Source organism: Chroicocephalus ridibundus, chromosome 1, assembly GCF_963924245.1.
Source record: "Chroicocephalus ridibundus chromosome 1, bChrRid1.1, whole genome shotgun sequence".
Classification (NCBI taxonomy): Eukaryota; Metazoa; Chordata; class Aves; order Charadriiformes; family Laridae; genus Chroicocephalus; species Chroicocephalus ridibundus.
This window is the reverse complement of record NC_086284.1, coordinates 110,297,706-110,311,464: the sequence shown is the minus strand read 5'-3', so window position 1 is coordinate 110,311,464 and position 13,759 is coordinate 110,297,706. Positions and strand designations below refer to the sequence as shown.

The following is a 13,759-nucleotide window of genomic DNA, read 5'->3' as shown; positions in this document are numbered from 1 at the left end:
GTCGAGTGGCCCTTTGTCCCCTCAGCCACCGTCCCTCGGTTCCCCACCTCTGGGCCAGAAGCAGCTGCTTTCCTGCCAGGGGACCCAAGGCCCTGCCGCCGCGTTGCCATGGGGACCGATGGAGACACGCGGCTTTTTCGGGTGCCTACAGCAATGGCAATGGCCGGGAACCACCCAGGGCACCGGCCACCGCTCCCAGCGCCCCGGGACTCCCCGTCTGCTGTCACCGACATCCTTCGCCCGCCCGCCCGCTCGGGCCAACCCGCCGCCACGTTCGGGCGGGCCCCGGTGAGGCGCGGAGAGCCCCAACCGGCCCGGCGGCGGGCGCTGCCCCTCGCCGAGGTGCGCGGCTGGGCGTGTGGCCACCCCAGGGACGGGGAGCGGCGGCAGCCCCGCAGGCTCCGTGGCGGGCGGAGATCGGCGGCAGGTGCCGCCGCCGCCCCCGCCGGGGGCGGGCGTCGCCGAGCGGCCGTCGCGGGGGGCGGTGGTGGGTGAGCCGGGGCGGGTGTCGGCCGGAAGTGACGGGACTGGGCTGATTCACCTGCTGGGCGGTGCGCGGGAGGTGCCCGCCGGGGGACGGAGCCGCTGCCGCCGGTTGCTCGTCGCTCGCACCGCGCCATGGAGCCGCCGCTGCTGGTGGTGTCCGTCGTGCTGCTCTGCTCCGCAGGTGGGCGACGGGCGCAGGTGGAGGGGAGGGGACCGGACCGAAGGGAAGGGAGGCGGCGGCGGCTCTGCCGGGTTGGGAGAACGGGCGGCGGGGGACGGCTGCCCGCCCCGCTTCTCCCCCGCTGGCCGGGGGCGCCGGCCCCTCCGCCGGTGTGTGAGAGAAGGGAGGTGGCTGGGCGGGAGACGGGGGGGCTCTGTCGCCGCCCGGCCTCTGCCCGCCGGCGGGCGCGGCCGGGGAGCGGCGCCTGAGGCGCGGTGCCTGAGGCGCGGTGCCTGAGGCGCTGGCGGCCGGGCGGGCGCTGCGGGGCCGACCTGGGCTTTGTTCGCCGCCCGCCGGCGGGGTGGCCAGCGCCGCTGCCGCCCTTCGTCTCTTTCACCTCCTCCGCGCCCCCTTCCTTCCCGGGGAGGGCGACGCGTCCCGCTGCGGGCTCTCTCCGTCTGCCGTGGCGTGGCAGCGGGGGCTGTGGGTGCCAGGCTTTCCTCGCGGCCCCCGGCGGCGGTGCGGTGCCCGCCCGGTGTCGCTCCCGCCGTCGCGCCCCGCTCCCCGCGGCGGCGGGTGGGGGGTGGAGGGGAGGCGGTGCGGGGCCGGAGCGGTGCCCGCTGCGGGCGTGGGGGCGAGTCAGGGCCACGGGTGGGAACCGAAGTGAAAGAGCAAAAAAAAAAAAAATAAAAAAAATTAGATTTAAAACCCCAAACCCAGCCCCGCACGTGTGATATTTCCTTATTAACCGGGTCTGACTTGAAGGTTGGTCTTGTTTCGAGAGGGTGGAAGGCGCCGGGTGGCTTCCAGAGAGCCCTGGCCACTGGGCTGTCTCGGGCTCGGTGGCTGTGGCCGAGCTCTCTGGAGAAAATGGGAGAGAATTTGCGGGTGGGGGGAAAGGAGTTGAGTTAGATCGATCTAAACTCGTTTGTTTTTCTTGCCGAGAGAAAACAAAGGGGTAGATACTCTCAAACAAACAAACAAAAAACCCCACCAAAACATAAACCAAATGTGACTGGGCAACAAAAACGTAGCCAAATATTTTTCATCTCAAACATTAGATGTTATGAGGTTCCTGTAATTAACTCAGTTGGAGTGCCATGCTAACATTCCCTAAAAATATCTTTTAAAAAAAACCCCACTAGTTTCCATTAAAGTTGACCCAAACTTATGTGAAAGTACAAAAGATGACAAAACACCTGTGGTGGTTCAGGTTCATAATAAAACATATATCAGTGGTGTCAGGAGGCCAGCTTTGTTTCCTGTTGAAATGTTAATGCCTTTGTTGATATCACTGCTGTTTTGGGAAGTTACGGGATCAAAATTGTGTCACTATAATGGAATGATGAACTCTGGTCTCCTGCATGAAAGGATATTGGTAGTTCTACATTAACTCTGTTTGTCTAAGCAGGGTTAGAAACAAGGGAGATGCGGTGTAAAAACTATGAGTTACTAGTATTTAGTTGATGAGGTTAGTGATTAAGATTTATGTAGAAACACTTGAAGTAACTAAATCTGTGGAAAAAAAGCTTTTTGTGAGTAGAATTATTATATGTACCACAGATGAGCGGGATCACTGCTAGGATATTAAAGGCTATGATACTATAAAGCTAGGAATAATTAATATATGATGAAATGTATAACCAGAACAAAATTTCACACTTCATCTTTACTGAAGTATACAGGTGTCTTCAGACTTCACTGTGAAATTGGGTTACTTTGTAAAGAAAGTAATATATCTGTATTTTGATTAAGAATATCTTTTACATGGTTATTTAGATGACTGTACCCCAAAAGACATACATTTCACAGTTCTCTGAAGGAAATAACTTAATAATCTATGTATCATAGGAGTTGATAGGTCATCTGAGTTTGCTTGTGGTGTTTTCCACTGTCAGATTGAGTTAATATTTCTGGGTCTGTGTTTCAGGTAGACATTACTTCTTTCACTAAGAGAATGGAGGTCAGTATGTTGCAGTTCTCCAAATGGACCAAACTTAGAGGAAGGAAGCTAATTTGTGTGCAGTTGAGTGAAAGCTGTTGGCAGTGGAAGATTGTCTAGGTGCTGAAGTCTTTACTTAGGTTTGTGGTACTAGAGTTATTTGTCGTGGTATTTTACGGTTTGCACTATGTGCTCTTTTCACAGCTTTTTTTTTTTTTTGCCCCCTGTAAGCCCCACTTTCCTTGTTTCACTATTGCTGGAAGTACAGGATTCAACATAACCGATATTCTATAAATAAGGAGACTTACCTTGAATTTGCAGAATACAACTTCAGCAGGCAACAGGGCCATACCATTACGTGTTGAAGTAGGAAAGTGTACCCGAACTCTGCTCAGGGGTTTAATCCCTCTGTTAAGGTCAATTTCACAGTCATAAATAACTGAATGGGGAACTTCTTTCCTGTGCAGGAAGGGAAGAGTTCATCCTTGAGCACTTCAGGATACTAGGGGAGAACAGTTCTTTTCTGCTTTATCTTTCTGATTTGTAATTAAAGTAATTCTCTATCTAAAAATGCACTCCAAGTCTGTGGTGACTTGATGGCCATTTGGTGTGTATTGCAGTTAAGTGTGATCAGTCATTTCAAGTAGCTGGGGATTCCCAAAATATGCACGTTCTGTTTAACTTCAATGGACAGAATCATAAGTCATCAACTTGTACTGGAACAGGGTAATAGAAATGATGTACCTCCTCAGATCTTCAAATATTTTATTGAGATAATTGATATTAAACTGTTTTTCAAAGGGCAATACAGAATTCTGAAGAGGAAAGCTCAGTTGTGATGATAAGTGTTGCCGGATCGTTTTGTTAAATCTTATGGATGTGTCAACTGGTGTTCAGGTGTTGTTTTTCTTTTTTTATTAATTCTAAGCTTTCCAGAATGCATGGTAATCACAAGAGCTAATATAAAGAAAGCCTATTGTTTCTCATCTTCATCGTCAGTGGCACTGAGCGTGTGTTTGCCTGTGCTGTGACTTCAGGGGAACTGTGTACATACTGGTGACTTTTTCCTGGTTATGCAGTGTTGGGGAAATCATCTCATTCCATTTGGAGCAGATTCAAGTTTCTGTAGGGTCTTAGAAGGCTGACAATAAATATAGGTGCCTAACTTGTGATCCTGATCTAACAAATAAGATAGTGACTTATGGCTGTTAAGCTTTTAAAAATGTATAATGGCAGAACGCAAATTTGCAATGACTATGAAACGTTAACATAGCTAGATTAGTATTATCTTTGTGTAAGTATAAAAAAGTGATTACATCTGTGGTGATCATTACAAAATATACATATATATAGCAATGCTGTGCACATAAATGCTCAAATTGATGATAAGAGTTTGAGTAGACTTTTAAGGTAAATAACTAGGCAAGAATTTCTTTAGTCTGTAGTGTTGTTGCTGCTTTCATGGCTTTTTTTTTTACAGTACTAGTAGGAGGTAATTTTGTACTATATTGAAATGTTGCAATGTGTGATGCTTTATTCATAGAATATTAAGCTTCTGCAATGTGTGATGCTTTATTAATAGAATATTAATCTTTTAAATAAAAATAGAGTTCAGGTAAGCTTTGAGGAAAAGTCTGTGGTTATTGCCCACATTTATATGTGGTTATCCTTAGAATGCAGGAGAATAACCTAATGCAGACATGGTAAGTCAGCATTTGGCGGCTAGTGCACTTTGCCAGATAGGTATAATAAGGAATTTAAGCCTGTTCATGTTTTTTATGCATGCAACAGGATCTTGCAGAAGCTTAATTTAGGAGAAATTTGACTACCACAGGAGTTAAGAGACTGGGATAGGAATGATCACTTCATTGCCAAACCTGGTAGGCTTCATCCCTTGCAGAGTAATTGTAACAATTTGGAGGGTTCAAGTTTTTCTTAAGTGTCTGTTAACATTAAAAGTTATCACAAGTTCAGGGCTCCTTTCCGAGGTTTCCCAGATCTCAATGTTTCAAGAAGTATGAAAAACCGTAACAAGAGGTAAGTTAATCAACTAGTTACTGGTGTGACATTGACCATGAGATTTGGATTACAGTCATTTTTCCTTAACTAATTTTGTGTTTATTGGAAGGCATTTTATGCATTCAGAATGCTTCTGCACAGATTATTATAGTTTGTCACTTTGGTCTGCTCTGACTGCCCTCCTGCCGTGGTGGCTTCCCCTGGGTTGTGTCAAACCTCAGCTTCCTGTCTGTCTTCACTTCCAGCGCTTGTCACAGCCTCTTTGAAAGCTGAGTCTGCTTAATATAGAGATGAAACTACCACTCCTAAATGGCTGGATTTGCTTCCGTCGCTGCTTTACAAAAATTACATTTTCATACAAGCACTTGTATCCTTTGCTACTGATTCCATTCATGCTTCGAGAAATTCCTTGCAAATATCTTTCAATCTGCCTCAGTATTGGAGCGGTTTAAAACTCATTTGCCACTGTGCCTACGGAAATTCGTACAGACTAGGGAACTTGTTTTTGGGGGCAGTATTGGTTTCATCAAACTTCCTAACTAATTTAATCATTTGTTGTTTGCATTCATTCATAAGTTTTTAATGGCAGGGATTCTCTTGTTGCAATCTCTGGTTCATTTCATAGAGCTTTTAGATGCTATGTGAAACATAAATAAGAAGTTTCAACAATGAAAAACATTCATACAAGCTGTGGCTCACCAGCTTGTATGAATGCTCCCCCCCATCAATTTAGTCACTACTAGACCACTAGCTAAATACAGAGTTAGCTTATGCTGGCTCTTCCTTTTTTTTTTCTTTTGTCTTTTTTCTTTCTTTTTAGGGAATTCCTTATTACTAGTTTGCATCTTTCAGGGGATGGTTGTAAGAAGAGCCATGTCAGCCTGTTGCCATGGGAGTAAGTGGCAGTGAAGCTGTGGTTCTGTGGAAACCTGTTTCAGTAGCGGCTTGAACGTGAGCAGCCCCCGCATCCTTGCTGGTCATTTCCTTTACTGAATGACTGCCTTAGCTGTGTGAGTGGGTGGTGAATGGGTCTGAGTTGAAGCTGCTTAAAACTTTCATTAATTTTTTTTAACCAGTTAGCTTAGATTGCAGGATTTGAAACAAAGAGTTTTGCCAACAACTTGTCCTGGTTCAGGGCAGGAATGAGTGACAGGAGGGATGGCAGAAGAGCATTAGGAGGGAAACCCATTCTGCTTGGTCAGTATTCTCCCATAGGTGAGAAATGCCTGTATAACCTTGGCTTAGCCAGTGAGTCTGACTACATCACTAAATCAGGCGATCTGTTCAATGGCTAAATGTTACCTCAAAAATTATTTTTTTCATCCCATTTCGTGTTTTACCTGGCATTCATCTGGTTTCATGGCGAGCCAGTTCAGGGAGTTTCAAAGTCAGAGAAATACTAAATTTTTGTACGGTCAGTTTTCTACCCATTTCTTTTGCTGATCCAACTCAGTGAGATGGACTCTGAGTTGTTACAAAAGAGTGTCAGCTGGAACGTGAAACCCATGCGGGTAGAGTATATTACTATTGATTTTTTTTTTTTTTTTTTTTGGTCACCTACTTGTTGGGCCATATACTCAAAACTTGTGATGTGACAGAGAGGCAAGATTTGGCACTTTGTTGGCTGTAGGCTGGAGTCATTCACCAGTGCTGTGGTGTCCTTTAGCTGCTGTTAAGCATCTAAGGTACTTGATGGTCACGAGTTTTGCAGTTTCACTTACTGCTACATTTTTTAAATAGATGTGTTTTTCATGCCCTGTAGCTAAAACCTACGCTTAATATGTAGAAAGGTGATTAATCAACAAGAAATGTGGTGTGCGTAGAAGGAAGGATGAGAATTTCATAAATTCACAACTGTTTTAACTTTTGCAGAGTAACCTTGTATAGGTAATTGAAATTTCATATGTTCACTGATCCTGCGTTTTCAGTTCTTCCTTTTAGACGTATTAACAGCATAAGCTACAAGGAATGTTTAATCTCGGTTGTTTTAAGGCGTGTAAAAATAATGTGTGTGTATATATATTTTAAAACTTCCCTAAATTTTTAAATGACTAGTTAACTTTGTGTCTATTTAGGGTGGATATTCTATTTCTTTGAGCTTATTCCTTTCTGTCTGTTTCTTACATGGGGGGAGGGGCAGGACAGGGACAGGGAGGGAAGCAAAAGCAGGCAGACAGCCAGTTCTGTCATTGTGATGCTTCATCTTTTTATTTTAAAAACCAGCAACAACAAAACAAAACCAAAAAACCCAACCCTGTATTACTGAATGAAATCACTTTTAACGTGAAGCGTGCATGTGCTGGGAAAAAGCATTGCTTGTTCAGTAGCTTGGAAGAGCCAAAACCCCTTTACTCAAGTGAAAATAATATGGCTGCTCAGTTAAGTGTTTGATTGTACTTAACTCCGTGATGCATTGACTGACAGATGTGCCTAACGCATTCACACTGCAAAAGAGCTGCTTCATTCAGTTTCCTTTTAAATGCCATCAAATTGGCAGGAAAAAAAAAAATCGAATCGTGTGACTTGATTGCTTAGTTACTGCGTAAGCCTTCAATATCAGTTCGTAATGGGAAAATAAGTGGCATGCAGGGCTAAAAGCAAAAACAACCCATGCAGTTGATGTGAACTTGGGTAGAGGAGAGGCAGGCTTTTTATGAATAAATCATGTCAGGATTTGGGTTCTGATTTTTTTTTTTTTTGGCTGAAAAAAGTCTTTGTAACCTCCGGCACTCATTTCATTTTACACTTCTTCATACTATTTCTGAATGGTTCCTTAATGGCTCTTAAGTGCAGTCTGAAGGTACAGTCTCACGTTACACCTAGTCACATTACGGATGTGATGCGGTTACATCTGGTGTCACTTTGTGTGCCCATCGAGGTTGTTGCTGCTTCCAGTGATGGTGTTGGGTTCCTTCTTCCCTCCCTTGTGTCAGAGCAGCATCAGGCAGCTGCTGCGCCAGCCCGTTCAGCTGATACAAAAGAAAATGCCTTTTTTTTTTTTTTTTTGGAGTATGTTGTTCTCCTATTGGGCCAGTTCCCGGATTCAAACCACTGGGTGGCTGCGCGGCTGGCTGGGAGAGCTGGCGGGAGCGTGGCTGGTGTAGGTGCAGTGTGGAATTGCTCTCTGCAGCTGGGATTTTCCCTGGCAGCACAAACAAATCCTAATGGAGGACTATGGCAGCATCGCTGCTTCTCTGGCCTTGTGCTCCCACCAACCTACCTTGTGCTTGGGGTGGGGGGGGTGTCTCCTTCAGAGAACTCCACCTGGAGAGAAAAAGCAAAGCTTCCCATGCAGTGTCAGTTTTTATTGGAGTCAGCTCTTTGTTCCGGGTTCCTGCCTTTTTGCCTAAAGTGTTATACTGGCACAAAGGGAGGTGACGGGATCAAGCCGGAAGATGAGAGGGCAGGACCTCAGCAAATCCAAAATATTCTCGTTGTCGTTCCCTTAATACTGCAGGTTGAACTAGGTCATGCTGGATCATTTAAACGTGACCAGGCATTAAAAGAACTCAGCGATTTTCCGTAGTTATTGGGATAAACGGTACTCTCATGCTTAAAATTAGTCTTAATCCCGATTTGTGTTAGAATATCCCCCCAACCCCTTCGTGTTGCCCTCCCCCAAAAGCGTATCCTTTCCTTCAGTACTGGGATACAAATGCTCCCCCTCTCAACTTGATAAGCACGTCCCTCTTCAGTAAGGTCATCAACTGCTGCAGTTGCTAGGATACTCGGCTGGTGACTTCGGGTTTAGCAACAAAAAAGCTTCAAGAATGTGCTGAACAAGTAAGGAGCACAAGGACAGTTGGAAAGGGACATTGGATAGAAACTGAAGGCAAAAGGGGATGTCAGGGAAGAAGCGAAAGTAAAGAAAAAAAGTAAAAGATCAGTAAAGCTTTAGCCATGATTTTTAGTTTTTCTTGGTTGCGTGACTGTTCCACCTAATCTCAGTGAATTGCGGTTGAGAATGAAATTAAGCTCATGCTATGTAGTTTGCAGGGTTGGGGTTATTTGTAGTTCTGTTTATATAAGTCTTAAGAATTTTTTTAGTAGTTTGGAAGGAAGAGTAACTTTAACTTAATTGAGCTGTACGTTTTAAACTGCAGCATGGGTACTATATGAATTAGAGCCAGTTATTTAATGCTGTCTGAGGACATCCAGACTGAAAGAACACTTTATTTTTTCTGTCTTTGATGCAGTATGCTTAGTCCGTTTCCTGTTGTTTTAGGTTTCTTTTTTCCTTGTGTGATTTGACAGAGGATTTGTGGATTCAGGTGAACTCTGGTAGATACTCAGTAACTTAACGGTTATTGTTGAATTGATGTATTTTGTCACATTTTTCAGGCTAGACCAATGCAAGATTGCTTCAGCTTTGGCTTCTGTTCGAAGCAGGTCACCGTAAGGTAGTGTTTGTGGCATTCTGAAGTGGAATAGTTCTTTTTGAGCTGTTCTGCAGAAATTGTGAGCTTAGAGTGGCAAAAGTGCCATTTTTTAGAACCAGTCAGATTTTAGTGGTTGCTGTTTCTTCTGTGAGTCTGGGGATCAGACAGTAGAAAGGAATATCAGACTTAGTAGTGGAGTCCTCTTTAATTGTGGAAGCAGATGAAAAAAGTCAGAAATAGGCGGGGAGGAAGTAAATCCATGATTTAAAGTAATGTCACACTGGTTACTTAAAGGGTTACTGGTTATGTACAGCGAAGAGACTTTGCCTGGTAAATGTGCCTCAGAAAAGTGGTGCTTCCCCTCCAGTTAGTCAGAAGAAGTTAAGTTTTGGAAACAGAAACTCACTGTTTTGAGACCCAGCAGCAGCAGAGTTGATTATCCAGGTGGTAGAACTGTGCCAGACTTATTCTGACATGCAGGTTTTTTATGTATTTTGCTTTAAGTGCTGCTGCTTTTTCATCAGCCTTCTCTTTGTAGCTTATGGCCGAACCTTCCTCCATGCATGTAAGTCTCTCAGCTGCACAACCTGGGGAAAAAGTGTCCTGAAAACTTAACCAGACCAGAGCTCTGGGAATTTGGTCACTCAGCACCTTTGTGCAGCTGAGATGAAATATGAAAGAGAGGGATTTAAAATCTTGCGTCTACTAACATGAAGCGTCCATGTAAAACTCAGGCTCTTTTCTCTGGAAATTGCTTTGTGGATTTAGTTTCCTGAACTATTTTTATATTTAGTCTGGGACTAAATGGACTAGGAAGGAGGAGACAGTGTTTGGAGCAAGGACTGGGAGCCAAATATCATCTTTTCTAGGTGAGTGCTTTGATTCCTGGGTTGTCTTCACTTTCTCTGGCTCCATAAACTGTATCTTTTCTACATAGTAGAAGGGCTTCACTAAGATGTGTGACTCCGATCAGCTCAGAGCGCGCTATCCCGGGAGGTATGAAATGCAGGTGTGAACATCTTTTGTCTGAATGTTAAACCTGTGTCTTCGGGGATTAATCCCTGTTCTGCCTAGTTGGACTTAGGCTAGTATAGGGAGGCAAGTTTTTATCTTCTCCATAACCTTTTTGGTTTGGAGCTTTCTGAGGTTTAAGTAGAGGGATATGTAGTATGTTAATGTCAATAACTTTGGAAATGTTACATTTAGAAGTGCTTGATGCTTTTGCGAAGATGGTGTGGGTTGGTTGTGGTTTTGTGGTTCTTTTTTTTACCACTTACAAATTTCACAGAAAAGCACAGTTCAGAGTATTGAGCATTGTATGATAACCACCGAGTGTCAAGTGTGGGAAAAATGTGGTCTGTGGAGCATATCAAAGATTAACTTTTTAACACTTTTGATACTAGCAGGACAGTACTTTCTTTGTTAGAAGAAGCTGTTCAATTTGCCATTATCAGCAGTAGATTATCCTAAAAAGCTGAATTCTCTGCAGGGTTCTACAATTATTACATACTAAAACCACACCTGCTCTTTAGATATGTATCCACTAGAGACTCAGGTGCAGTAATGCTGAGACATTTTTTCTTTCTTGTTTTGTTCATTGCTGCATGATTACTTAGCTTTTGGTAGTTCATTGCCTGTTGCTTGTTAATTTCCCTCATCTCTTGCTTATTCCTACCTCAGATAAGGTTGCTGTGAAGGTTAAGTGGTCTTTGGTACCTAGGTACCTGGTCATGGAAAAAACAGTGAAGTTAAAGGCAACTTTTAATCCAGTTACTTCATTAGCAGCACCCTGCCTTGCAGAGGCTTATTTTGGCATCACTTGAGGATACTCAAGTTTTGTGTAGTGAGGAAGCAGGAGAAGATTATGAGATGGTGGCTTCTTGTGGGGATTTCAGCCATGAAGGAGACTTAACATTTGTCTTGGATTGCACCAGTAAACACTGGGAAGTCTCCCTCAACTAGGGACTCCGCAGTGTGTACCTGCTTTGGTGTGTACTCCCTACTCGCCAAGGCTGTACATTTGACTCCCTCATTCTGCAGGGATTTATTTCAGAAATCCTGTTTTGAAATAAGGTGTTGTAGAACTTCTGAGTGGATGTGGGAAAGAGAATTGGGGAACTTTGCTTTATAATATCATTAGAGCTAGCTGAATAAAGTAGGAGATTAACTGTGGATGAGAGGCATATTCGGAAGTAAAATGTGGGTGATGGGAAGGTGGTTCTTGAGACTGAAGTCTATCAAGTGAAAAGATTTGATCACAGGTATGTCTGTAATCTGTATTTGGAAGAAGAGTCTAAGCTGAAGCATCTCAAGTGAATTTTATAGCTCTAAGCACTAACATGCATTTCTGGGTGTCATTGTTATTTGATACTTAAGGCCTCATTCTGCGAAGAAAAACATTTTTGTATTTTAAGCCATTCCTTGTTTACAAGCAGGTATTGGCAAACAAGATGGTTTTTGGAGAGCCTACCAGTAAAGCTGAAGTACTGTGCAATTGCAGATTGCAGATGGATGACGTATGGCTTTAAGTACAGCAGCATCTCTTTACCCCATGTAGAAGCAGTCTGTGCTTCTTTGCACTTGTGCTCCTTAGTGATTGCCATTTCAGACATGAGTTAGAACCTGGCGGCAGTCCTGCTGTTGTGATGCTTCTCCCCTGCTCCTGCCCCTCGGCGTGTCAGCCGCTATACCTTCTGCTGTCCCAGCTGATGGTCTTCCTCCCCTGTTACCCATTTAGGGAAGGGACTGTGTCAGTTGGGCTACGCAGCACTTCTGTAACAGTGCTATCTGATGCCAGGAACATTCATGCCAACTTTGAATGTATGCTTAAATTTATGTAAGCCAGCAATCCAGAATTTCAGTGTATCCTGAACTTGTAACTTTTTAAATTAAAATAAGAAAATACTAAATGCATAAGTAATTCATCTAATGAAAATTTGCCTTGTTATTTGTTAGTATGCATCACAGCTCTGTATCTGTGTTGAAATGGAGGAAGCTTTGCTCCATTTTAATTTTTTGTCTGCTTTGTTGAAGATTCTTTTATACTAGAAAGCAGTTTTCATCAAATTCTATCAAACAATTCATTTTCCCTAGATTATTCTTAAAAAATCGATAATGTAGTTTGCTAAGCTGTATTCCACTTGAGTGGTATTTGAAGGTGTGCCCAGATATTGAGAAGGAAATACAGTTTCTCTAAAGATGGTATAGTGGTTTGTACCCCTTCAGGAATCATGTAAAAGACTTGTTCAGTCATGCAGATATAGTTTGCAGTGCTCATCAGGGTCAGTTTCCCAGAGAAAGAGTATTTTATTCCACATTAAGAAACTTAAATCTGAATGCTTAGATTCCAAAATGTGTATTTACCTCTTACCTTCTGATATAAACCTTTATAAGGGATAATACTTATTATTCTACATTGAGGAATGGTACTTACCTCTTCTCACCCAGTCACAAAGGTTCATTCTTCTGTTTGCCCTGGCAGAATATGGCATATGTTCTTCTTGGAAAATATTTGGAGAACAATATACATGCATTTGGACCAGTTGCACTTCTATGTTGATTGTAGGCACTTGTTTTTTGAGGATCTGTTGCATGCTTCTGAGTCTTAAGTTTGCAGTGCTTTGTTTGACACAATTAAAAATTATATATTTTAATGCTGAGCATCTTTGAATATCGGCATAACTGATTTGAGGAACCCTCATCTTTCTGGTGTGTTAAAAGAAGTCTGAAAAAGGTCTGAAATTTTATCCATGAAACCCTGCCAACCAAAACAAATACAGATCTTCACTCAGCTTGATAAAATGTCTGCCTGTCATGTACTAGCAGTTAGATGCCACAGTTGATCCGCTCATGTTTTGAGGAGCATACTAGGGGAGTGAAAAGAATCTTCCTGATTTGAGTGGAAACTGAAGGAGGCAAGGCTTGGGAAAGCTTGGAGAAAATATCATCTTGTCACTATGTGCATTGGCTTCATATAGATCTGTAATGCACTTACAGAATTGTTTGTGTTGGACGTGACCTCAGTCATCCAACCTACTGCTCCAAGCGGAGTCAACACTGAGTGCTTTGGTCTTGTCTGTGTCAGCTGTCACTATATCACCTGTCCTGTTTTCCTTTTTGATTCTTTACTGCTCTTGCGCTAGTAGAAGCTTTTAGAAGCTAGTAGGAGTGCAAGCAGAAGCTTGCACTGAAGTCCGCCAGTGCTTTCAGTTTTGGTTGTGACTTCCCTAGCAGGGACGCTGCATGCCTGGGCAATGTTTCTGTATTGCTCCCTTGGTAGACTGTTCTCGCTTCCTCCTCCTTAGGCAGAGCTGCTTATTGATCTGCTCATTTTCCCTGAGTGTTGGGATGTACTTTTCATGTGGTTAGAAGCAGTGTCCTTAAATTATCCACCAGCTTTCTTGAGCTGTTCTACCTTTCAGACCTGGGTCCCACAGAATTCTGCCCTTCTGAAGTTCAGGGTCTGTACTGGATGTGCCTTCCTCACTCCACTGTTTCATGGTCACTGCAGTCAAGGCTGCCGTTGATCCCATCCCCAACAAGTTCTTCCTTTTTCTGTTGAAAGCAAGTCCAAGAAAGTATCAAATGGGTCGACCCATACAGCATCTGTTTTTTCCTGAAATCTTCCAGAAGCCTCCTAGATTGTTCGTGTCCTGCTGTGTTGCCCTTCCAGTAGATGTCAGGGAGGTTTAAGTGTCCCACAATAACCAGTCTGTGATTTTTTAGAGACTTTATGGAATTGCTGAAATAGACTTTGTTACCCTGATCAGGTGG

The 13,759-nt window shown here is 43.7% G+C and overlaps 1 protein-coding gene across 3 annotated transcripts in view; it reads left to right on the top strand.

Moving 5' to 3' along the window:
* The first annotated feature begins 517 nt into the window (after positions 1-517).
* Positions 518-13,759, top strand: part of CXADR (CXADR Ig-like cell adhesion molecule) — a 44,207-nt gene continuing 30,965 nt past the window's right edge. For all 3 annotated transcript variants that reach the window (XM_063347360.1, XM_063347352.1, XM_063347341.1), the window contains exon 1: positions 518-667. In XM_063347360.1, the coding sequence (XP_063203430.1) occupies positions 619-667 (49 nt within the window). In that variant the 5' untranslated portion in view covers positions 518-618. The remainder of the gene's footprint in view (positions 668-13,759) is intronic.